This window comes from Melanerpes formicivorus, unplaced genomic scaffold (genome assembly GCF_026170545.1).
Source record: "Melanerpes formicivorus ecotype bairdi unplaced genomic scaffold, bMelFor1.0.p_v2 SCAF_8, whole genome shotgun sequence".
NCBI lineage: Eukaryota > Metazoa > Chordata > Aves > Piciformes > Picidae > Melanerpes > Melanerpes formicivorus.
The window spans coordinates 14,760,283-14,784,523 of record NW_027142360.1 but is presented as its reverse complement, the minus strand read 5'-3'; the positions used below and the strand labels follow the sequence as shown (position 1 = coordinate 14,784,523).

The following is a 24,241-nucleotide window of genomic DNA, read 5'->3' as shown; positions in this document are numbered from 1 at the left end:
GCAGCCTGGCAAAGTAGAGGCAGTGGATAAAAAGAACTTAGGTGGGTGGCATATACCATCTTCGGTATAGTGCTTGGAAAAGAACTATGCTTTGCTACTTAGAAATCATTGCTTAGAGCTGCTTTTGAGCCAACAGGCAAGTGGCAGTTGTAGAAGTGCTGCTTTACTTGAAGTACTGCAAAATCCATGAGGGATGGCTGTGCCAGGGTTACTGGTGTTTACCTGTTTTACGAGGGCCTGAATAGCTGCCCTGCACTTCTTGTTTCAGGTCAGGTCATGAATTCATTTCTACCTGCAAAAGTCCTACCAGTTGAGGGAATGGTCCTTCCTCCTTGAAAGTAGACAGCTGTGCAGGGAGAAAACATCTTAGAGACTTTCACAGAAAAAGAGTAATGTCAGTGCAAACCAAGTAATGAAATAAACACTTTATGTCAGCTTTAAATTGGTTTAGCATGTTTATTACTGTAAATGCACAGAAGAATTAGGTGAAGCTGTGTCCAAGACACAAACCACAAAGGAGAAGAAGAAGGTGGTCATTTCAGAAGGCATCACACACAGAGAGAAAATTCTGCAGTTCATTGCCAGGTAAGAATAGATCAAATTTGCAAATCAGTGCAGCATAATTCCTAGCACCCAGCCCTGGTTTTTCTAGGAATACTGTTTAGTAAAGGTTTTCTTTTATCAGAAGTCTCATTAAAAGTATCATCTTGGGTTTTTTATACTGACAGCTTGCTGTAATCATTGCACAGTCCCAGAAAATGATTTTTAATAGAAGCTTTACCAAGCAGCCTTTGCTTCATATCAGCTGTCAGAGAATGACTGAAACTCTTTTGCCAAACAGACATGCCTGATTTTAAACAAACCCACAGCCCAACAATGCAAGACAACACACTTGCAGTTCTGAGGAGAGATATTACTTTAAATCAGCTCCCTTGTTCCTCCCTAGACTCAAATGCTGTTGACTGAAGCATGCTGTACCAGAAATGCTAATAGTCACTATAACATAAAGATACAAAATCACGTTTTGCAACTACAAAAATAATGGGTTTGATTTGGTTGGTGGGTTTTTTTTGGTTGGTTGGTTGGTTGGTTGGTTTTTGTTTTGTTCTGGTTTCTAGTAGTTTTCTGAATCCTAAACCCAGCTCTGCTCAGGATCAGTTTGGGCCCATGCTATATGGGTGCACAAACAGTGCTTAACATGATAGTACCAGTTTCTCTTGGGGCAATGCTGTCAGCCTCATGTCTTGCTTTGTTTCTGTTTTGCAAATGTGTGTTCCTAGAAGGCTAGAGTGCCTGTCTCAGCACAGCTTGCTCTTTAGCTATGTTGCTGAGCTCACACAGCAAGGCAAGAACCAACATCATAAAGTATCCTGGTATAATGTCTGTGCACTGTCTGGTGACTGTGTCAGCATCCACTGTTTAAAAGAAAGAAATGGATTTGGGCTCTTCTTGTATTACAAGAAAGTTGGCAGCTTTCTCCTCATCTTCTGTAGCAGTCTTGCTAGGCCTGCATGTAGAACAAAGGATGATGCACTTCCAGAAATCTGACTTGGCCCACAGCTGCAAAAAGAAAAACCTCTTTTCTATATCACTACTATCTCACAGGTGAAAACTGATCATACATCCTGACCAGAAAACTTGGCAGGACACTTAAAACAAAAGCTGGTGCAGACTCTCACATACACTGTCCAGGTTCACTTAGGGGCAGCTGGGAAGGAGTCTTGGTGCAGTTTTCAAGCCTCTATGATGTGATGCACAGATGCAGTTACTGCAGTACTCTTGGGTTCACAGAATCACAGAATCACCAAGGTTGGAAGTGACCTCCAAAGATCATCAAGTCCAACCTGTCACCACAGACCTCAGGACTAAGCCATGGCACCAAGTGCCACGTCCAATCCCCTCTTGAACACCTCCGGAGATGGTGACTCCACCACCTCCCTGGGCAGCCCATTCCAATAACTAATGACTCTCTCAGTGAAGAACTTGTTTTTCCCTTTCCCAGTGGAGTCAACATTCAAAATGATAACGCTCTTGTTCAGGCACAGAAATATGCACTGTTGAACTACTCTTTACATCAGCAACACTTTCATAGATAAATACTGAGGATATGACAGCATTCAGACAAGTTGTAGGACAGTCCACACAAAAAGCACATGGAAGAAAGGCACAAGCTTGGTTTAAGCTTGGGGCATTTGCTCAAAAATGAAGCACACAATGATCTGCTGGTTCATGCAAGGAAGAAAAACAGTAAAAAAAACGAATAATTGCAGGGGCAAACAAGTCTTTGATAGCTGACTTTGGACTGGAATGATCTTCCTGCTTATCCAAGCAGGTGAGAAGATTTTAGGCAAGGTCCACTCAACATTTTGCTACTTGTATCATATGCTGTACAATGAATCAGATGGCAGAACACTGTTCTCATGAGGAAAATGATGGATAATATGTAGAAACTAGGGTATGTTGCCTTTCAGATAAATAACAATCATTCCATCCATAATTCATACAATTTGTGTCAGTAGCAGAGCACTTCTGTTTAGCATACCAGAGATGCTCCATACAAACACAAACATTGTAAATACTACCAGGTCAGTACTTCACTACTACTACCTGCACAGCTCTGGTTAAAAAAAACCCACAAACAAATAAACAGAAACAACCTACCTGCCCCACCCCTACCCCTGCATAACCCCCCAAACAACAAACCAAAAAACAAACAACAAAAATCCCAACAACAAAAAAACAAACCAAATAAAACACACACACACACAAAAAAACCCCAAACCAAATAATCCCACGAAAGAGAAAGACAATCTTGCAAGAGCAAAACACAGCAATCTGATCAGTGCTAAGGCAGCATGTGAGAAGAAGGCAGCCAAAGGAGCTTGCTGAAGGAAAGCTCAGAAACCCCAGGCAGAAGATCAAGACTTGCAAAGAACCAAAAAAAGTGCTTCCCTATTTTTATGGTACCCGAAGATTTTTTGGTGTTTATAATAATATTTAGAATAAAAGGACCTTGAGACTGAGAGCATTCCTTCTTATGGTATTGTTGCACAATAAACCAGTTTGTGGTGCCCATTAAAGGCAATTATTTTTCTTTCCTGGTCAGTTGATCTGCGTCATGCTCCACTAGCAGTGTGGTGATTGAAGACCTTTGTAGAGGAGTAGAAAAGGGTTGGAGGGAATATGAAGAGTGGAAGTGTATTGCTGCTTTGGCTGTGAAGACATGTGCACAGTCATACAGGTTGAATGGACTGCTGCAGGTGGCTATCAGAAAAGCTCCTTCCTGAATGGAGTGAGGCACTTGGGATGTGACTTGCTTCAGGGTCACCTAAGAAATCAAGAGAGCTGCTGGGACTAATGATTCTGGATCCAACTCCCTTGCCATTGGCTTTAGTGCATGCAGAGCTCAATTTCCTCGAGTCAATAAGATAGATGAGGGTGGTGCCAACTGAAATGCTTGGAAAGGAAAGCCCTCAACATGAAGCAGATGTTGTAGCAACACCTTCTGATTACCCTTAAAGAAAGTGCTCCTGCTTTGCATTTTCTTTTCTCCACCTTTCCAACAGCAAATTGGCTGTCACCTCATTTATTAGGTCTTAGCTACTGGAACTTAACTGGTAAGCGGAGGAACTCTTAATTCCTCTTCAGTCATGTGGATGCAACATGCCAAGTGCAAATTGGTAATCTAAGTGTATTTCAAATTACTTTAAAAGCATGAAAAACTTTACAGACACTGGGAGACATTAAGCATTGTGCAGGTGACTCAGCTTTGTTTTTTAGCAGAGTTCATGGTAAAAATCACTGGATCCTAGGTCTTCTGCTATTACTGTGGTGCTTCCTGGGGTTTTTCTAGAGTAGGGACTTACAAGTGCATGAGAAGGATGTGTGAGATAATGAATTCCAATTAAAATCTATTGTAAATTGAAAGTATGCTTAACACCTGCTCCATTTATTGAACTTGAGCATGAAGAATGTATCCTCAAAGATGAGTGAAAGAAAGTGTAATGTAGAAAAGCAAGTGAAAGTGGGGGGCTTCTTTACAGATACCATTCACAGCAATTTGGAAACCCCCCAAAATATTGTTGAGCCTACATCTCCTTCGAAAAAGTGGTTAGAGGTTCTCCCACAGGAGGACAGTGAGGTACCATCATTGAGATTTAGGCTCCTACTTCTTTTTGAGGTTTTGAAACATAATTACACCCAGTGAATCACTCAGCAAAGGGCCCCATCCCAGGAGGCTTCAGGATGTACATTTTCTCTTAGCGAGATTCTAGCATAATATAGACTCCATTTTTTGGTCCAAGTGTGGCTTTTGATTTCAGCTGCAAAGGAATCTGAAAGAAAAAAAGAGCACCTTATGTACAGTTGCATGTGTTTGTTTATGTATGTATAACACCTCTATGCACAGACAGGCACTTGTGCTGGAGGAGCAACGCATACCAGGATTACAGTAAAAGCTTTAAAGCAGTTATTTTACAGTCAGCTGTGGTCATATAATATTAAATAGAATTACAGCCAGAGGCTGAGGCACTGGTTGCCCAGGCATACTGTAGATTTGAACTGAAAGAAATCAACTCTGTAAACTCTAGAGCTGCTAAGTGCCAGGTGCAATGTATACAGCAATAGGCATATACTAAAGTGCCGAGGTACCATGAAATATGTACATCTGTCCTCACCCTGCGTAAATTAAGCTATTTTGGCTGCAGTGCTCCCCACTAAGTCAGAGTTGTGTAACTGTTTGTTTTGTTGGAAAAATCATAAAGGTTAAATCACATTTTGATTAAATATGCAGTCCATGGCTCTTGCCCCTCCTTATTATGGAAGCAGCTCTAGCATTTTCTCAAATGAAGAGGAAATCACAAAGCTAAATCAATAAATTCACTGTCAACTCCCTGAAGTTGACAAGTGCGGCCTTTAAGCCTCTGCATATACAAACCTCAGTCTCTGGACAGGTCTTAAATTGAAACTTCTGCAGAACCCTCAGTAGAGTAATTTTTGTCTCCAGCAAACCCATTTTCATGCCAATGCAGCTACGGGGCCCTGCCCCAAAGGGCAAGTATGCAAAGGGATGTTGCTCCTTCCTGGCTTCCTCTGTAAACCTAGAAGGTGCAAAGATGTAAAAGGGTTGGAAAAATACTCTTTGCTCATGATTCCATGTTTTTAATTTACATCTAAAAAGATGATCATGTCAATTTGTCTAAATGGACAGGTCAAGGTGACTATTCACAGATCATGTCCTGATGGGACTGACACCCTTAAGCAAACAGAAAACTGACTTATGGACATCAGTCTTTGTCAGCAGGTGATTCCAGGAGAGGACAAAATATTACCTCCGATCTACCTTTAATGTATTGCCTTCATTTGATGAACACACTCTGAAGAATGAGAACTTCAGGTGCAGATATACTGCCTGTGTAGACTTTTATGTCTGTGAGGGAGAGATTACAGCTAAGACAGAATTTATGGCTGCAACATGAACTAACTGGAATTAGCAGTGCTGTGCACTGCACTGATGTGCACCACAAATGCATAGCAATGGGAATTTCTCTTTGAAGTTTGCAAGTGGAATTGAAATCTCATGGGATTAGACAGGCTATGAAAGACAGTTATTACAATTCAGTAATTTAATTCAGCTCAGAAGCAGCCCTTATTTCTACTCTTGGCCCAAAGAGACCAGGTTCCTTCTTGGAAACACTGAAATTGCACAGTTCTGTTCTTAGAGCTGATGTACTTCAGACCAAGACAGATTAACATGGCAATCTGTATGCAGATATGTATCAACTGGCTAGCTGTAGAATACTTGGTTAACCAAAAAGAAATGAGCCTCTTGTTTCCTTTCCTTTCTATATTATTGCTTCTCTTGGTGGAAATACTGCTTCCAGTGAGCATGGCTGTGAAGAAGCAGGCCAGAGTGCTGTGCCTACCCTAACACTTAAAATAGCACTGAAGGTAGGCCTTTGATCTAAATAGGCCCAAATAAGGACTTCAACCTAAGAATGGAAAGCCCTACTCCACATACCTCTCAGGAATGAACTTCTCAGGCTCTGGCCAGAACTCAGGGTTTTGATGGAGATGTCCAACTGCAACTTCAACAACAGCCCCAGCTGGAATACGCTGCCCCAGCACAACACAGTCTTTAGCTGCTTCCCGAGTGAACCTGCAACAGCAAGTGTCATGTATCCCAGATGATTAATAAAGGTGAAAACACAGGAAGGAACCATAAAACTCAATCTCTACAGCTGGACTGACCCTGCAATTTTGGGAGTAACACTTGCCCAGTAGAGAAATACAGCAACTCTGGCTGATGCTAGTGTCTCCTCAGGTTAGAATACCTGCACCTAGAAGCACACGGTTCCAACCCAAGTGGCTAACTTTTGCCCTATTCACAGTAAAACATCTTTGTTCATGGTTTTCCAAAATGTTAACTGTTGAAGTGCAATTCTGCTGGTAATGTTGGCTTCAGACTCCCTTTTTTTTTAATGAAAACTGCAGATTAAATTTGTCAGTCATGTCTAGTAACAGGCAGAGAGAGTATGCTGGCTGGCTTCTAGGAAAAAAAATAAATATGAAATATAGTTTTGGGGTTTGTTTATCTGAGAAGCTTCCCCACACTTGGGACAGTACCTGGAACTTGGCAAGGAATGGTTTTATTAGGGCTAAATGTTCTACTGCTGCTACAAAAATACAATCAATTCACAAGCCTTGGGAAAGTACATTTCACACACACTCATCAAAGATAGGCATGACGTTAGCAAGAGAAACCTCCAGTTTCCTCCCACCCTGTGGTGACAGGTGACAGAGTAGGACTGTCCTTAGGAACCTCATCGTGACAAGAAGACTGAGAAAAGCAGCCTGCCAAAGACAAGCTTGGGGCTGTAAACCTTGTAAAAAATGCTGTGTGGGTGTGCATGTGTGGTGGCAGATCCTGATTCAGATATTTTTTGTGCTTGGGAGGTTTGCTACAGACCTCAAACTAGCCCAGACCCAGGCAAGCGTCCTGCTGTCTCAGCCTAGGAGCTATTCCCTGGTGCCAGCTGGGAGCACAGGAGTGAGACAATGTGCAGGAGCTCCCTTTGCTGCTCCCTGCATTGTACCTAAAGAGCTGAACAAAGACTTCAGTTTCAAGGCAGTCAGTCTGGTATCATTACAGGAATGCATTCTTTCATCACTGTCACCCATCTCTCTCTTTCTCATAGATGAATAACAACAACTGCAAACCTGGAACAAAACACTGGCATGCTGGAAAACACATTGATAAGTCATCCTTCTCATACACAAATTTGGTGCTAATGGAAATGTGAGTTCTGGGAAAGAAAGTTTTCTGGCTAGTAAGTTCATTAAAAACAAATCAAACGAAACCCCATTTTATGACAAGCTTGGCTGCTGCTGAATTTTCCCCTAACTCAGCATTACACTCATTGTAGGCAGTTAGCAACTTTCTGAGGCACTGGGCTGTCCTATCCATTCCACATCCATCAAAGTAAAAGCCAGATCAATAAACACCACTGACAATGCCAACAGAAACTTCGGGACAACTTTGCTCCATCCTCATTCTGTTTACCATATGACAAACATCGATTGTTTCAGCTGAAACTCAAAGATCCCTGAAGCTTTATCTGGGAAAACAATTTCCACTTGTATACCATGTATAACGTAGTGAAGCTCAGTCTTCTCATCCAGGAGCAAGTATCTTTGACATTTACTCTCTGAACAATCCTGTAGATGTCCATACAAAAAGCTTGACTTCCAATCATATAAAAGAGAATATGATTTCAAGCTTTTTTATTGCAAAGTGCTTGCGATCAAGGGGTAAATTTTTCAAAGGTTCTCACAACCTTCATTTTGGCTCCTTTCCAGTCAGCTGAATTTCCCCCCAGGCTTCAGGAGAAGCAGCACAACTGGCTGACCATTTTGAAAAGTGCCATTCTTAACATTTGCATTTAGGCTTGTGATAACTTAGAAATTTGACATTCAAACAGCCTCCTCATTTTCCCCTCCTTGTTTTCATTTACTCAATATAACTTGGTAAAACTAGTCTTGCGGGAACTGGGGCAAAACTTTCAATGTGTAATGGATGCAGCCACTAGCTTAGCTACATTGCTATAACACAAGTGCAAAACAGTAGGGCTCCAAGTGAAGCACACGTGAAAAACAGCTTAGTGAATGTGCAACCTTTCCACAGATCAGGGCCCTAATGACCAACAGGCTAGGGTAGGCCTTTGCTTTACATGCCCCAAGCGTGAGGCGTATGGAAGCAGAACCACCTGGCTTTCTTGCTGCAAAATGATTCCATCCTCTAACCTTGGGAATTGTGAAGAATAATGAGGAACTAATCTTGGCCAATCTGTAGTAAAAGGCTGCTAATACCAGTATTAGCCAGATCTCATTCAATAGGCCACACTATATCTTCCAAATGCACAAGCAGTATTGACGTTGGCACAGAGACCAAGGGCACATTGGTCTTCCATCAGCAGATGTCCGCTTCACAGAGCTAGTGGAATCAGAAGAGAGGAAAAAAATTACCTGAATGCAGGTGGGTACATGCGTAATGTTTCTGCAATCACCATATCCAGGTAAGGGAGTTCTTGTATGTTTTGGCAATCAGGAACCATCTGAAAAGGCAGGAAGAAAGGAACAATTACATTTTCTCACATTTAAGTGCCAAACTCATCTCAGATTAGCTTTAAAATCATCTAATTTTTACTGGGCATTTTTCCTGCAGAAGAACTCGATGTCTCATCTAAAACAGTAAATGTTAAAATTATACAAAAATGTGGGCAGTAATTAAATGTGTGTATAACATTCCTTTCATCATCAAAATGCTTTGGTGCGCAGCCCAGCTGAAGATATAATAATAAATCTACTTGCTAGGAAGTATTAAAAACAAGGCATTACGGAGAGCATTAATAGCTACAGAAAAGCTATTGTTTTATACGTGCACAAAAATATACACAAGACCCTTGTTTCTTCCCCAAAACAACAGCAAGACAAAGCAGGAACATTTTGTTCACAAGAAACAGCAAGGCCTTCAGTGATTCTTGAGGGTTGTGGAGAAAACCCTTTCCCCCTTCTCAGTTAGTTATAGAAATAGAGCCAAGTCCTAGTGCTGTAATGCCTAACAGAGGGGTGGGAGACAGCGCTGGATAAACCCAGCACCCCAGTGAGGAACAGCATGCAGCAGCGAATTGGTCTGCTGAGTAAAGAGGGATGAGGTATACCTCAAATCCCACCCAGCAGGACTCCAATAATGCCTGGGGAGAGAAACCCGTTTCCTCCTATGGTCACCCATTGTGTAATGCCCCTTAATTTTGCACGGCAGGCCACCCTGGAGCCCACAGTTTCACGTCTACAAAACCACCAGCTCTTGCTAACAAGTGATGAGCATTAAATGCCAAACAAGGCTGTAGGTCAGAGGACTTTGCCCAAGCAGCAAACAGACAGCAAGAGACACCGTAATGCAGACAGCTGCCAGCAGCATTGATACAACTCGGCTCATGGATGAACAGGGAATTTCTCCCACTGTTATCCGCCTCAGAAAAGGATATTTTCCCTGTCTTACTCAGTGTTCTCAGCAGAGGGCAGCCAAAGTACACTTAAGAGCATCGTCAGGAAAGCAGAGTTTTGTTTTAAATTAGAGAATCTCCTAAAGACTGACACAGACTAAATTGGAGAAAAGCACAGACGTCAGACTAGACTAAACCTTTTATGAAGATTTGGGGCCCCTGCCGTTCACAAAGGGGACTGGATTCTATCTTTCCTTTATTTACTACAGCACTTTTCATGTATAATGCATATTTTATTGAATTTTCATGCAAAAACATATGGTACATACTGAAAATACTAAGCAGAGAACAACTCCAGATGGTATGCAGAAAAGGCGTACAATAGAACGAGGATACCTTGCTGGATTAGGGGATCCTACTTATTCAGCACTAAGCCACCGTGCACCATTTCAGATTAACTGATCTTTTCTAGGGAGGAAATAGATACATTCTATTATCTCATTTTTCTGGCTCAGGGTTAAAAAAAAAAGGGGTGGGGGGGAGGGAAGAAAAGAAGAAGCAAAACCAGGGAAAGTAGTCTGCACAGACTGAGCAGAACCAGTGTGTCTGCTCCTCTCTTAGGGGAAAAGCTGTTTGTCAGTAGTTGAAGTATTTTATCAGTATATGTAAAATACTGCCAATGCAGGAAGTTTAGACTGCACCATCAGTTGGTTTTGTATCACAGTAGCACCTCTTAACTCAAACTTTTGGCTTAGGTCGATGGTTATCAGATGGACTAGGAGAATAAGAGCCACAAATGGCCACACTGCCATGATAACCATGGCTGGAGGCTGTGTGAAGAGCCGTGCTCCAGTAATTTGACTAGCAAAAACCAAAGACAGAAGGATGATTTTATCAACCTTGTTTTGCAGAAAGGGATCCAAGAGCTACCTGATTTCACATGGGAAATCAGTAGCAGAGGCAGGAAATGAACAATGATTGGACTCAGATTTCAGGCCTTTATGTCAAAATTTCCCTTCTCCATGACCACACAGGTGTTCCACACTTTGATGCAAATGCGTGCTGTGGTGTGCATTCAGTTTTTGTCTGCTAATCTTACATCTTTCTTTCAGAACTTTCCTCTGGCCTTTCTATACTCCTCTCTTGCATTTCTCTGAATCCCAGACCAGCATCTGAGTCCTGTCTCTGCAACCCTTCCTGATTTCGTGGCCAGGCTGGCTGAGGGAAGAGTTCAGGCTCACAATAAATGAGTGGTGGAACCAAGAGCATGCTGTGATGTGTTCAGTTCTCTGAGCCATGCTCTTTCCACTGGGCCTTCCTGTCTCTCTCATAATCCCTCTACTTACTTCTGGAGTCAATAATTAAGATAATTATATGGTAACCTGATATAATAAGTAGCCGCTAAATCAAACCATACATCAACAAATAATATAACACTAAATTATGGGGCTTTGATTTGCTCTTTCAAATAGCTTCTGTACCTTCAGGGGATTAGCAGTTCAGAAAACAAAACAAAGGTGCAAAACCAGCTTAGAAGAAAATTCCTTTTGCTTACATAAAGAAAAAGAGGTCAGTCAAATGGCAGCACAGTGAACTCTGATATCATGAGCATGGCAGACACATCAGTCATTTCCTACATCTGATACAACCTAATTATTGGCATTTCCATGCTTTTAGCATCAGAGTAGCTGGACCTAATTTAGTAGTTGTTTGCAAGGTCTGACCTATGGCTGTGTAAAGCACACACTAGCTAAGTACCTCTATTTAGGAAGGACAGTTTGTTGCTTATTTTTCCCTTTCAAAGCAAATATTTTCCACTTGTTTATCCACTCCCTCTCTTCAAAATATTCCTTGAGCCAAGCACATTTCAAAGGAACTTAAATATGCTCTTTTTTTTTTGTTCAAAGATGCCACTTTAACCTCCTTACTCAGGATTGTTTTTTCATTTAGAAAGAGATTCCTTTCTGTAACAAGTAGAGACGTGGGGAGGAGGCACCACATTGCATGTAATAAAACATCCTGTATTTTAATTTTGCAACCCCTGCTTTGAATAGCAGCTTGTCTTATGCTTTGCACAGCCTCGCGGCATCTTTTCCTGTTGAAGTGGAAGTGAAATGTCCATGTAACATCTTGTGGCGTTTCTCTCCATGCATGTTTCCCCTGCTTGATCTCCAAGGTGTGGTGGTACACCCTCACCTATCCCAGACCATTCAATTACTTCTGAGGTCGAGAGTGCATCTGGATTGGCCACGAACTCTCCCTTATGACTGATTGAAAATCCCAGGCCTCTATTCTCTAGGAAAAGGTGTAAAATGATTTCTTCACCCTGCAGAATACCCTGAGGTGAAATACCAGCAGTGATTATAAAATTGCCTATGTGCTAGAAGGATGATGTGTGTTTTAATCTCTGTATAAATTCCAAGAAAGATAGCTGCCTTCAGATCCACCTCTGCTTTTTAGCATTGGTCTCAGCATTTTCTAGGCAGGGAAACCTATTTTTTGCCAGCATCCTCAGTTAACTTTTAATTTGTCAATGAACACCAAGGGAATCCAAGTGCTGACAGAAGGGGTCTGGCCAATCTTTCTGCTGCAGTTTGAGATGTTACTACTCCCAGTTGCTCACTCCTCTTTGCTGGCACTGGCTAGTGCCACCAAAGCCAAGTCAGCAGAAGGGAACTTATGCCTGCACCTCAGTTCCACACCTCAGTTCCTTCCGTACAACGTCCAGCATAAACCCATCTTCAGTGACAGTTTAAGATGAGATACTAACTTTTCCCCAATGCAGCTGATGAGTGAGGCACAGATCCTACTCTACCATCTCTGGTTTGGGAATGGTGATCCAAGTACACATCAGTGAATAAGAGATTTCCACTTATCCTATTGGTCATGGTCTGGTAGTGCTCAGCAGCCAGAAACGGAAAAAAAAAAAACCAGGGAGAATTTTGTGTAGCTGACAGAGTGTGACATGCACCTGAAATCAATTTGGAAGCAGCAAAGCCTGCAGAAACCACATTCCTCATAACTAGTGCTGCTGAGTCATGGCCTGAGACTGAACCGGCTGTGGCTTCTGAGAAACTGCAGTCCAAATCAAATGCCTCACAGACAGGTGTGACTGTGCCAAAGTCCATGTCAGAAAGATGGCATGTAGACCTGCTTAAGTGCAGATGCAAACCCGTAAGTTATCTGTGTACGCATGACTACACAGCCTGCATTGGCTCGCCTCAGAAATGTAGGCTTTGGATCAGAATAGGATATGGTGAGTTTAAAACAAATCAGCATCACCCCCAGTGGCTCTCACACCCCCTCTTCCCTGAAGGGAGGTTGTAGACAGGTGGAGGTTGGTCTCTTCTCCCATGCAACCAGCACCAGAACAAGAGGACACAGTCTCAAGCTGTGCCAGGGGAGGTTTAGGCTGGAGGTTAGGAAGAAATTCTACGCAGAGAGAGCAATTGCCCATTGGAATGGGCTGCCCGGGGAGGTGGTGGAGTCACCATCATTGGAGGTGTTTAGAAGGAGACTTGATAGGGTGCTTGGTTGCATGGTTTAGTTGATTAGGTGGGTTGGATGATAGGTTGGATGCGATGATCTCGAAGGTCTCTTCAAACCTGGTCTATTCTATTCTATTCTATTCTATTCTATTCTATTCTATTCTTTCAAATTGCCAAAATTTCTATTTAGACCATAGCCACAGCTAGAATTCACAAACAGGTCAATAATGTTTCTTGATCAAATGGATCAAAATCAGTTGACAGATGAAAGAATCCACCTGGGGGTTTGACCTCTCACTGTTCACATCTGGGAGCTGCTTGTTCCCTAACAAAGCTGGAAGCTGCATGCTATGCTCAGCCTGGGAGAGGAGGAAGAAATGCAAGAAAACTATGTCATGTTAGGCTTGTCCCATGACAACCTCACTAACAACCACAGCAATAAAGGAAATGTTAGAGACAGGACAGCACTCAAAATGTAGATCAATAAAAAAAGGGGTGAGGTGGTTCAACAAGCACATACCCCTAACTTGCTTAAAGAAAGCTGCTTCATGTTTTACTGCTTCCACAATAACACGCTGGAAAACCTGTAAAGCACCAAACGAAAACCTCCCTACAATGTCAGGCAGTGAAACAGGGACAAAGCCAATGAAGTAAAATTTCTTGGCTTTATCTTTAGAACTTGAACACCACCCTCCCGTCCCCCCCCCCCCCAAAAAAAAAAGGCAGTCCTCATGTAATACTTGCAGCAAAATCTTTCTCTCTGCTGTCTGTGGTCCAGCCAAATGCAGTCATAGAATAGTCATAGAATAAACCAGGTTGGAAGAGACCTTCAAGATCATCGTGTCCAACCTATCAACCAATCCAACCCACCTAAACAACTAACCCATGGCACCAAGCACCCCATCAAGTCTCCTCCTGAAAACCTCCAACGACGGCGACTCCACCACCTCCCCAGGCAGCCCATTCCAATGGGCAATCACTCTCTCTGTGTAGAACTTCTTCCTAACATCCAACCTAAACCTCCCCTGGCACAGCCTGAGACTGTGTCCTCTTGTTCTGGTACTGGCTGCCTGGGAGAAGAGACCAACCTCTGCCTGTCTACAACCTCCCTTCAGGTAGTTGTAGAGAGCAAGAAGGTCACCCCTGAGTTTCCTCCTCTCCAGGCTAAGCAATCCCAGCTCCCTCAGCCTCTCATCCAAGGCTAGGAGACAACAATGCTCTTGCATTCCCAACTCAGAGCTGAAGATGCTAATTGTCTCAGAGAGCAAACAAGGCACAAACAATACCAACTAAGCAGGTATCAAGTGAAAGATATCAAACACTAGATAAAAAAATAATTAATAAAACTAAACAACACATTTTCCCCCATTTCCTAGCAATTAAAATCTATGGATATATAACTTCAAAACATAGGTAGATGGAATTCTAAGGAGAAATACTTCACAGTAATATTTGTTATCTCAGTGCAAGTCGCGATATCTGTCCAAGGCATGGCATCAGGTAGAACCGTATCTTGCCATGGGGAACCGGGACCATGGGGCTCCACTTGCCCCAGAAGGCAGGTCATGGCAGAAGGTGCTGCTTTAAGATACTGTGCCTTAAGATAGCAAAGAGTATACCGAAAATCACCAAGTGTCTGTTGGCCATTTCCAGTGACAAAGGCCTACAGAAGGGTATTTCCTAACAAATATTTTGTTCTTGACTACAGAATTGAGAACAAGGTTCAGGAATGAAAAGTATGTCAACAAGCCTGATTTTCAGATTAAGAGACAGCAGCAAATGGCTTCCTAAGCTGCCTAGTACCTTTCCTCTTGAATCCTTACAGCATACCTTGGTAGCATTAAAGCCTCAGCAGCAGCAGCATTGTGTCTTCTCACAAACTCTCAGAAATGAACATTAAACCAATCCCTTATCTTCCTCTCATCATACTTCTTTCTCCAGATGCAAGCAAAGACTATGCAAAACATGTACTCCCAAGCTTTCCCTTCATTTCTTTATTCCATGTGGGTTACCTGCCATATCTAGCATCTGCTTGGCTTGTCATTCAAATAGAAATATAGCAAGCAGGCACTCACTTCCACCACTGGTGAATGTTTACTGAGTTTGGGAGCATTATTTTGTTCACTGAGGCACTTCCCAGGCTTCACAGCATTAAGCTCCTCAAACCTCTCAACCACCTCCTGACCCCTCCTAAAGACTGTGCATGCCAAATAAATTTGGTAGTACAGCTTTTTGTTGAAAACACCTGCCAGTCACCATCACACTTCCTTTACCTCCACCCTTCACGATCCCCTCACACTGGGCTCATTGCCATGCAAGCCGTGTGAGCAGAGGCAGAGGCAGTGCCGACTTGCAGGCCAAATTCAGAGGTGGTGGGAAAGGCTGGAGCACCAGTTATGCACTGGTAACCACACTACATGCAGATCTTGCAGTCACATTCCCTCTATTACTTTGGTGCAAATCCATGCAATTCCCTGGGGTTGTGTCAATGTATGGAAGAGGAAAATGTGGTTCTACGTATGTGCCCAGTAGTGCTGGGGAAAGAGCCAGAAAGTCTAAGGTTACACCAAAGTCAACTCTCTTTAATGTTAGTTTGCTTTTTTGAATGAAAGGCTCCGGGCAGAAGACAGACCTGCACTACCTCCAGCAGCTTTTGCAATGTCTTCATAGCATCACTGTTCACGAGGAAACTTCTGTGAGAGAAAAACACTTCCTAAAACTAGTGTCCCTGAACCAAACAGATAAACAAACAAGCTGCAACCAAAACACCCAGAAATTATCTTCCATCTACATTACTGCTGACACATGGTGATTGGCAAGAACAGAATGAGTGCCATCAGGGAGAACATCTGGGGAAAAGAAGGGCAGGAAAAAAGAAAATCACTAAGGAAACACTTCATCAGGTGAGCTACAAACAAGAAGAAAGGAGAAAAAAAATCTGTTTCAATCTTGGTTCTGTAAATTTGTAAACCTCACCTAGTTCCACATTCCTCTGCAAGAGAAGTGGGTGCTCTTAAACTAAAAGTGAATAAACAACTTGGAGGTAGCTAGGAGCTTGGGAAGGGGCACGTCCCCAGTGTGCCAATAGTGCCTGGCCAAGCAGCTTTTAAAACACAAATACTCCTCCTTGTTTTTTTTTAACTTTGGAGAAGGGTAGCTCCTCTCCAGAAGTGGCTTCCTACCTGCAAAGTGTACCTCACTCTAGCTATTCACAGATATGATGTCGTTCCTGGCTATGCATTGCAGCAGGCTACACCCATCACAAGCACACAGATTATCCATTTCTCACCTCCTTAAAAGCCACTCAGCCCCCAGGAAACCCCTCCCTCAGTTTTCTCCTCAGCCCACCAAGGCTCAGAAGTCTCTTTCTACACTTGTCTGACACAATCAAAATTTCTACTTGGGTGGCAGAAATGCTGAATGGTGAAGGATCCCAGTGGGAGGGAGGCAAGGAGGAAATTGAACAGGAGAAAAGGCTGCCAGAGGCCCAAAAGACTGAGAAAGAGTATTATAAAACTGGGGTAGGTCTGTCCAAAGGGCATGTCACCAGTCCAAAGCACATTAAGCACTGAAGTTCGTGCAAGACTTCATCTTTCCTGCTATAATGTTGCTTGGTGGTTGCTGCAGATCTACAGGAATAAAGGGGGCTTTTTTTCCCCATCTCAGCAGACACTCATGGTATCAGACAAGAGCCAGATGATTTCATTTAATCATTCCTGCTCCAGCTCGTATTTTCTGTATGGAGGTGAAAGTACTTTAAATTAGGGCCTTGCCTATAAAAGGTCCATGTGTTTAGTTAAATAAAATGTTCATTTCCTCATGTTACATTCATATTAAAAGGCATCAGCATAAATTTTCATGCTGCAAATAGAGGTGAGGTCCTCTTCAGTTGTTCCTCATCTCTATGGCCTCATATGCTTGAAGCCTTAGGGACCAAGAGGTGAATCAAGTCCAAGTATGCAGTTTGGGGAAATATCCCCCAGAGATCATAGTCCATCTTACAAGGAGAGCAGAGCTTTACACAAAATAAATCACTTCAGTAATTTGCCCTTCTGCAGATACTTAAGTATGGGCTTGAGCCAATGGCTGCTGAAGTCATTTGCTTCAGCAGTTGCTGGGTGAGACATTCTCTGAATTAGTAAACAGGCAAACATTCACAGCAAAAAACCTGCAAGATTCCCCATCAATCAGTGTAATTATTATTTGCTCTGACAAAGGCAGGTCAGTTTTAATACCATATAACCTTGAAATGGTGCCTGATGCTTTGAAAACATTTTATGTGCATTAGGTACAGTACAACAATAATAAAACTTTGCCTTTCCATAGCTGTTTTTCCCCCTGAGGCCTGAAAAGCATTTGGCAAACATTAATTAATTGGTCATCTTCCAAATGCATGTGTGAGATGCTCCTGGTAAATACTCCCTCCCTTTATACAAGGGCCCAGCAGAGCTTCTGAAGACTAAGGCAAACAATTTGCAGCCTTAAGAGTTGAGCACCCACCAACTCTAGCCTTCATAAATAGCCTCAGTGTGACTCCCTTTAATGGTTTAAATCATAAAGTAGCACAAAAAAAACGCTTGCAATTGAGAAACACATAAAAAAAAGTGAGATAAGAATAGATTTACTGAGCAAAATCAGATAATCATAGTACAAAATGCATAATTACCTTAACCTATCTGCAGAAAAAGCACAGCACAAGGCAGAAGCAAGCAAGCCAAAAACCCAAGCCAGAAAACTATGCTCCCATCTCTCCTTGTCCTGCTGCCAACACAGTGGAAGAGACAACACCCAAAAAAAATGGAACCCAGAGGCAGCAACCAGGACAGGAAGCCTCCCATGTTATAATCCAAAAGCTAAGTCCCATAATACTTTTCTCCAGCTAACACTTTGACTTTTGAAGCTGGCATGACTGCAGTATGGTATGAATAACAGCAAGAGATTCAACTCAACCCATGACTCTCCTGTGAGTAAATAGCCAAATACTGCTCCAAATGCATAGACCTAAAATGACCAAAAAGGAAACAAGTCCATTGCATGACATTTACATGTGTCTTCAACAAAAAGGAGCTTTGTTTGTGTTTAGCTGTCAAGATCATAACTCAGGGCTCAGTCTATCCTTGAAAAAGTGATGGTACTAAAAGCACAGAAGCTTTTCTGGCATCAGAGTTCCAAGTCCTTGCTGTAGACTTCAGCACCTCCTACATAATACAGGTAGAATCCACAGGTTAATGCCACATCCAGGCCTAGCTCCAAATTTTAGCACATGGCCTTTCTCCAAGACATGACAGAAAAGTTTGGTCCTGTTGAAACTTTTCATGTTTTAACAGAAAATATGGAAAATGAAGAAAGAAGGGGGGAAACTTATTTTCTGACCAAAGCCACTCAATGCCTTTTCTTCTTCGGCTCCCTCTGGAAAGTGCCAACTGCTTTGGGTACAACAAAGTGATTTAAAATTGGTATATAAAAATGCTTGATAGCACTTGAAAGACCTTTTGTGTTTTGCCTCTCCAATGCATGAAGAGGATCTTTAAAAAAAAGACACCTACTTGCCAGTCCAAAACCCACTACTCCAGGCTCAGGGGAGAGCTGGCTGTGAGCAGGGGTGTTTGCTACCCTGACACTATCCTACGACAAATGTCTGTAGATGTTCAGATAAAGCTGTCTGTGACGAATGCTGACAGATGCCTATTCAAGGATTGCTTTCCTTTCCTTTGCTTACTCTATCTCTTCTCCATCTGGGAATACAGACATTTCCCTAAGCCTGTTCATGCTTAGATTTAGTGAAGCCATCATGGTGTCATGTTCTGGCACTGTTTTGTGTTTTTGCTTTCCTCTGCCCTTTGTAGAGCAGCATGGTTTGGCTGTCCATCTGTTTATGATTTACTTCACACAATGGCTTGGTCCTGATTACACTGATAGGCACAGTAGGTTATTTGAGGGCCAACTGGACCTCTGTAACAACACTTAAACTGTACCCAAATCATAGGAGCATTTCCAATCAAAAATAAAAGCCAGTGGAAAACTCCACTGGGACATCCCCCAGGAGAGTTTTCTTATCCTTAATCCCAGGAAGGAAAAAAAACTAAAGTTTAATTTTTTATCTGGAATTTTTCTACAATAATCAGTGTCCAAGTGATCCACAAAACCTCAAGTGAAGACAAGAGTAGAAATTGAGACCTGGGTCTTTCTAATGTTTAAAGATGCATATTGGAGAAGAGAGTATAAAGAAGAGTATTCTGTTCAGGGGGGCATATCTTTTGTGGTTTCCTTTAGCACAGACCTCAGTCACGGTGCAGAGAACCTGTGCCAATTTGCACCAGCTGAGGATGGAGCCTGGGAAGTGCAGCCACTTGGGGAACACTGCAGTTGGAGAACACTGCCAGTGCTCCCCAAGTAGCTGCACTTCCCAATAAGCCCTTCCCCATATACTGAATCATTTTCCCTCATAAGTACATGGGGGGTGGGGAAGGCACAACTTAGAAAGCTGCAGGATAAAGTCACAGGGTCAGCAGTGAGAAAATAAAGAATTCAGCTGTAATTTGAACAAGGTCATCTCTAGCATGTTTTAGGATGATATAAGACTTTACAGGGAAAGCAAATGGAAAGTATTGCTCATGATTTCTTCTGCTTTATGAGTAAGCTGCTTTGGCCTTTATTTATTTATTACTTCACAGTCCCATAATGATCCTGGTGTGAAGACCAATTTGCTGTTTTTTCTCTGTTGCTTCTCAAGCATATTTTTGCTTCTTAAACCTTACTCTTTTCTGTCTTGGTGCCTGGCCACCTCGTTCATTTACTTCTCTGTATTTCCAATGATAGCCTTACTTTTACAATTCCCCACACCTCATCTCTGTGCTGCCATTTTATTTACAGCCATACCACTTCAATACTCAGTACTTTATCCTTTGTTCTGTTCTGCACCAAGTTGCAAAAGCTCTGAGGTGAAGGGGAACCTGGCCAACATGGTGGTACCTACCTGTATTTGAGCCAGCCCTGACATGAAGGCCACTTGATCCAGATTGCCAGTGAGACACAAAGGTGGCACCCACAAAGTGACACATTTGATGAATCACTCAGGATGAAAGAGCATTGTGAAGCCATAAACCATAGTATTCTGCAAGGTGTTCACTAGCAATTTTGACCATATAAAATATCAGATAAAAGATGGTATCCTTTGCCCTTTTGAGCATGAATTCTGGCACAAAGATCTATAGAAACCTATAGAGGGGATAGTTTGTGGGGAGGGATTTTCTAAGACTACAAAGACAGAGCACAGTTATAGGCTTCCTGTAAATGGCCTATCACACAGAGAGGAACAGCTAATGTTATCAACCCAAATCATTGAAACATTATGAGAGAGGCCCCTACATATTTAAAAACTGTCTGGAAACCACATGAGATTTATGACAAATAATAGTATTTTTAACTTCATTTGCCTTCTGGCTTTTGAACTGTGATTCATGATTTCAGGCTCACCTTTTCAATTAGAAACCCTTTCCCCCTTTATTTATGCACTGTTTTTTGTTTTAGTAATGAAAGATGAGATTCTGGTTATGCACCTGACTTCAGTGATTTGAGAGGATACAAAACAAATACCAGCAACTTCCAGTGTGATGGTAAAATGCTTGTAATATTCCACTTACAGAGCACCACGAGCTATCCCTGCCTGCCCTTTGACCATCTGCTGCTAGTGCTCGGCTAGAATCACACTGGCCTTTTAGAAAAAATATAGAAGTCTACAAGACTGTGAACTTCATGTGAATAAACATCTCAGAGGCATGAGCTGCCCCTCAGTGCTCACAGTTTTGTAGCACGTTTCAGGGAGAAATGTGTGTGGTACTAGTGCGTGAGAGGCCTTGGGGATTAAGTATCCAGCCTCCTCTTGAAAATGCCAAGCTGGGTACCTTGGCAAAGCTTGACACAGAACGAAATTGAAACATGCAGACAAAGTAATTGGGGGGAAAGTGTGCTGAGTCTATATATAGCATCTTGTTTCTGCTGGGCACTAGAGATGGAGTGGGGAAGGGAGGAAGTTAAGGGGGAGAGAGGGAAAAGAAAGATAAATTTTGGTTGGTGCTATTTTACACAAATCCACTTATCTGTGGCTGAAGCCCAGACAGCTGTGTGACTAAATGAAGAAATTGAATTAAAAAGTGAAAAATTAAAATCATCATTAAAAAAACCCAAAGAAACCAAAAACAACCAACCAAAACCAACAACAAACCAACAACAACAAAAACCCAACCAAAAAAAACACCAACAGAGAAAAAAACAGGACTTCATGCTTCCCACACCTACTTCGATATATAAAGAGAGACTGACTGATGAAGGGTGTTTATTATTTCTTTGACTTTCATGTGTGTAAAGAAATCCACAACACTTGTAGTGGACAAGTATGATAATCACAAAATCAGTGGTATGTTGTTGCTAGTCCAATTTTTTGTTGGTTCTAGTACAAATGACATCATGCAACATCTTGGTACTGTTGGCCGTATAAAACCTATGATGCACTAAAAAACAAAACAGGGGGTTGGATCAATTATGAAGGAAAAGATTTTGGAAAGCAGGTTACCTAGGATCCTATTCTGCCTTATACCTTTGGTATGAAACACGTTGGTAAAAACTGGAAGTGGATGCGATTCCTTTTTGCATCTCTTGCATACTTAGACCTGCCTTCTGCCAGCACAACTCAGAAGAGCCTTGTAGTTTTCCCTGCCTTAGCTCCCATGGCATTTGCAATGCAGCTCAGAGGAGCCAGAGCATCTTGCACTTCTGTCCACACACACTGACTGATCCTCCTCACACATTTGCTTTCCATTCCACATTATGGCACAGTTAAGAGTGGTTGGTATTAGTACTTTTGGCCTCTCTTCGTGTGTGCACACATGTATGCCTGTGTATTTTGTGTAACACATCCATCAGTTTGAAATGGTATAAAAATGAGTCAAAAAGAAAAAAAAAAAGATTAAATCTTTAAATCTCAGAAGATTTGAAGTGTCAGTGCTGCAAAGTCAAAAAATTCATTCCAAGTCCTATTTATCTAGGTCAGGATGTGGGAAGGCTTTTTTTTTTTCCACATTCCACATATGCACATCATCCTTTTTTTGCTCCTTAGCTCTACACAGGCTGGGAGCTGAAGAGACAGAGAAGATGATGGCTTGCTCCCTACTTCCACTGGACATGATAGAAAAATCCCTTTTGTGTTTGTTCATAATGGAGTCTTGTCTCATCTCAACCACAAGAGATGCTTCAGCTAGTGTATTACAAATACCGTGTTGACAGTGTGTGCACATAGCTCTGCCTCAGTGCCACATCACCACTGGCTCTTCTTTAAAGCAGAAGAGAAAAGCAGCCTGCAAAGCAAGGAAGAAGCTAACAAAAGGTTTCATTTTTCTCCAGCTGATACCAACGTGACAGCAGGAAATGCGGGGTCAGATTCCAGGCACATTATTGCGAGGGCAGGAGGAGCATAGGGAGTAGATGTTGTGTGGTGAAGCCACAGGGCTCACAGGCAGAAGGTCAAGTCCTGACACAGCTTTCCAAGTGAATTTGGAAAAGCCTCTTCCTCTCCTCCAGCACATCTAATAAGAGATTGTGTGGATACTGTTGGCATGCTCAGAGGTGGGAGGCATATGATGCTCCTGCTCAAAGCCTGATCATTACACCCTACCTACAGTAACTCCCCTCTTTGCTTGTTTTCTTAAATTTTAAGACATGGATAAGGTTAAGTCTTGGCAGTTAATGTTGACATTACACAAAACGAAGGTAAATCCTGAATGGACAACAAAATTGTTGAAAGATTAACAAACATAAATTTTACACATTGCTTCTGTATAAAGAGGTGAATTTAACCTACTATTAAAGCTTTGCTTCACACTGTGCAATTGCTGTGGGAAAAAAAGTTGTTATGGGTGTTACACACTCACCCACATGCCAGCAAACAGGCAAAGAAACTCACCCTTTGCCTAGCTTTGCATGGAAAAAAATACCTGTAATTTGAAGCTGAAGAGATCTGTTTTCACAGGTTATCTATCTACAATGTCCTTGGGTCCCAAACAGGAGGTGGAATCCATGAGGATCTTCCCTGCTCCCTCCACCTCTGCCTCCTCAAATTATGAAGAGGGAATCATACAGGAAAAGTGTTGCTCCTATGGAACCTCTGGAAGAGAAGCTGCACCAAAAGTGCTCCCCAAGTAGGCACCAGAATAGGCTCCTGCAGCCAGTGCCAGGGCACAGAAGCCAAACACGTGCTGTTCTCATGTCCCAGACTCCCCAGAATCCAGAGGGAAGGCTGCTGGGACAAGGCAACACTGCTCTACTGTGTGTGGCACTAGCAGCACATCTCTACTCTAGCCTGGATAGTGCCTCACCGTTTGATTACTCTTCCCATCATGCAATTTTTATTTCATTAAGGTGAGTTATTAATCAGGTGATCAGGAGCGGCAAAGCTTCTCACAAATCAGGGTTACCACAGCAAGAGATGGAGCCAGTACTCTGCTTGGTGTTGGTGTGCTTCCTCCTTGCTTGAGCTAAAAAATGGCTTGTGTTCAGAGAGTGCTGTGCACGACTGGGCTCCAGACAGGACACAGCATGCTCTGCACGGTGGGAAATGAAAAGGATATAGTTTCTTTTGTCAGCTTGACTTGGTCTTAATAATGTTTAAATATCTGAAGGTCATTAAATTACAGAGTGCAGAAATTTAGCACAAAGGCCTTTTCTCTAAGATTATCTACGTTTGCTGAAGTAAGACAACAAAATATAAACTGAACTGCGCAAAACCAACAACTGCTGCTAAGACGTTATTCTCAGTTAGCCTATATGGTGAGCCTATAGAGAAGGCAGCATTTCCTGTCCCTCTTGCTGACAGTTCAGTATTAGGACACAAAGGCAGGTCACTGTCCTTGGTGATATGGTAAACAAAGATAAGAGCTGAACGCAACAGAGTATTTTTTTAACCCTGATAATTCACTCAGAATAAATTCCATTGTGGAGAGATTTATTGTTTACTTAGCACTCCTCAAAAGGGCTCCTCGGGAATGCAATCTCCTTCCTGTGTGCCAGGCAAAAAATACACGTTCCAGATGAAGGCACTGGCCAGGCCTGCTCAGGGCATCTGCTACTTGTCCCTGGATTCACACATACAAAATGAAAGCGAACCTGCTGGAAAAATGCAGCTCCAAATGTTTGCCCGGATCTGCTGGTTATCCTAGGTTGGGAACTTAAACAGATGTCTTCACTAGGCAGCTGTGC

The 24,241-nt window shown here is 42.4% G+C and overlaps 1 protein-coding gene across 6 annotated transcripts in view; it reads right to left on the bottom strand.

Annotated features, from left to right (window-relative positions):
* Window positions 1–442: 442 nt before the first annotated feature.
* The window catches only part of TBXAS1 (thromboxane A synthase 1), a 253,481-nt gene continuing 229,682 nt past the window's right edge, over window positions 443–24,241 (bottom strand). For all 6 annotated transcript variants that reach the window (XM_068142225.1, XM_068142228.1, XM_068142229.1 and 3 more), the window contains 4 exons: window positions 8,524–8,612; window positions 6,020–6,157; window positions 4,937–5,099; window positions 443–4,334 (listed from right to left, as the gene is read on the bottom strand). In XM_068142225.1, the coding sequence (XP_067998326.1) occupies window positions 4,260–4,334; window positions 4,937–5,099; window positions 6,020–6,157; window positions 8,524–8,612 (465 nt within the window). In that variant the 3' untranslated portion in view covers window positions 443–4,259. The remainder of the gene's footprint in view (window positions 4,335–4,936; window positions 5,100–6,019; window positions 6,158–8,523; window positions 8,613–24,241) is intronic.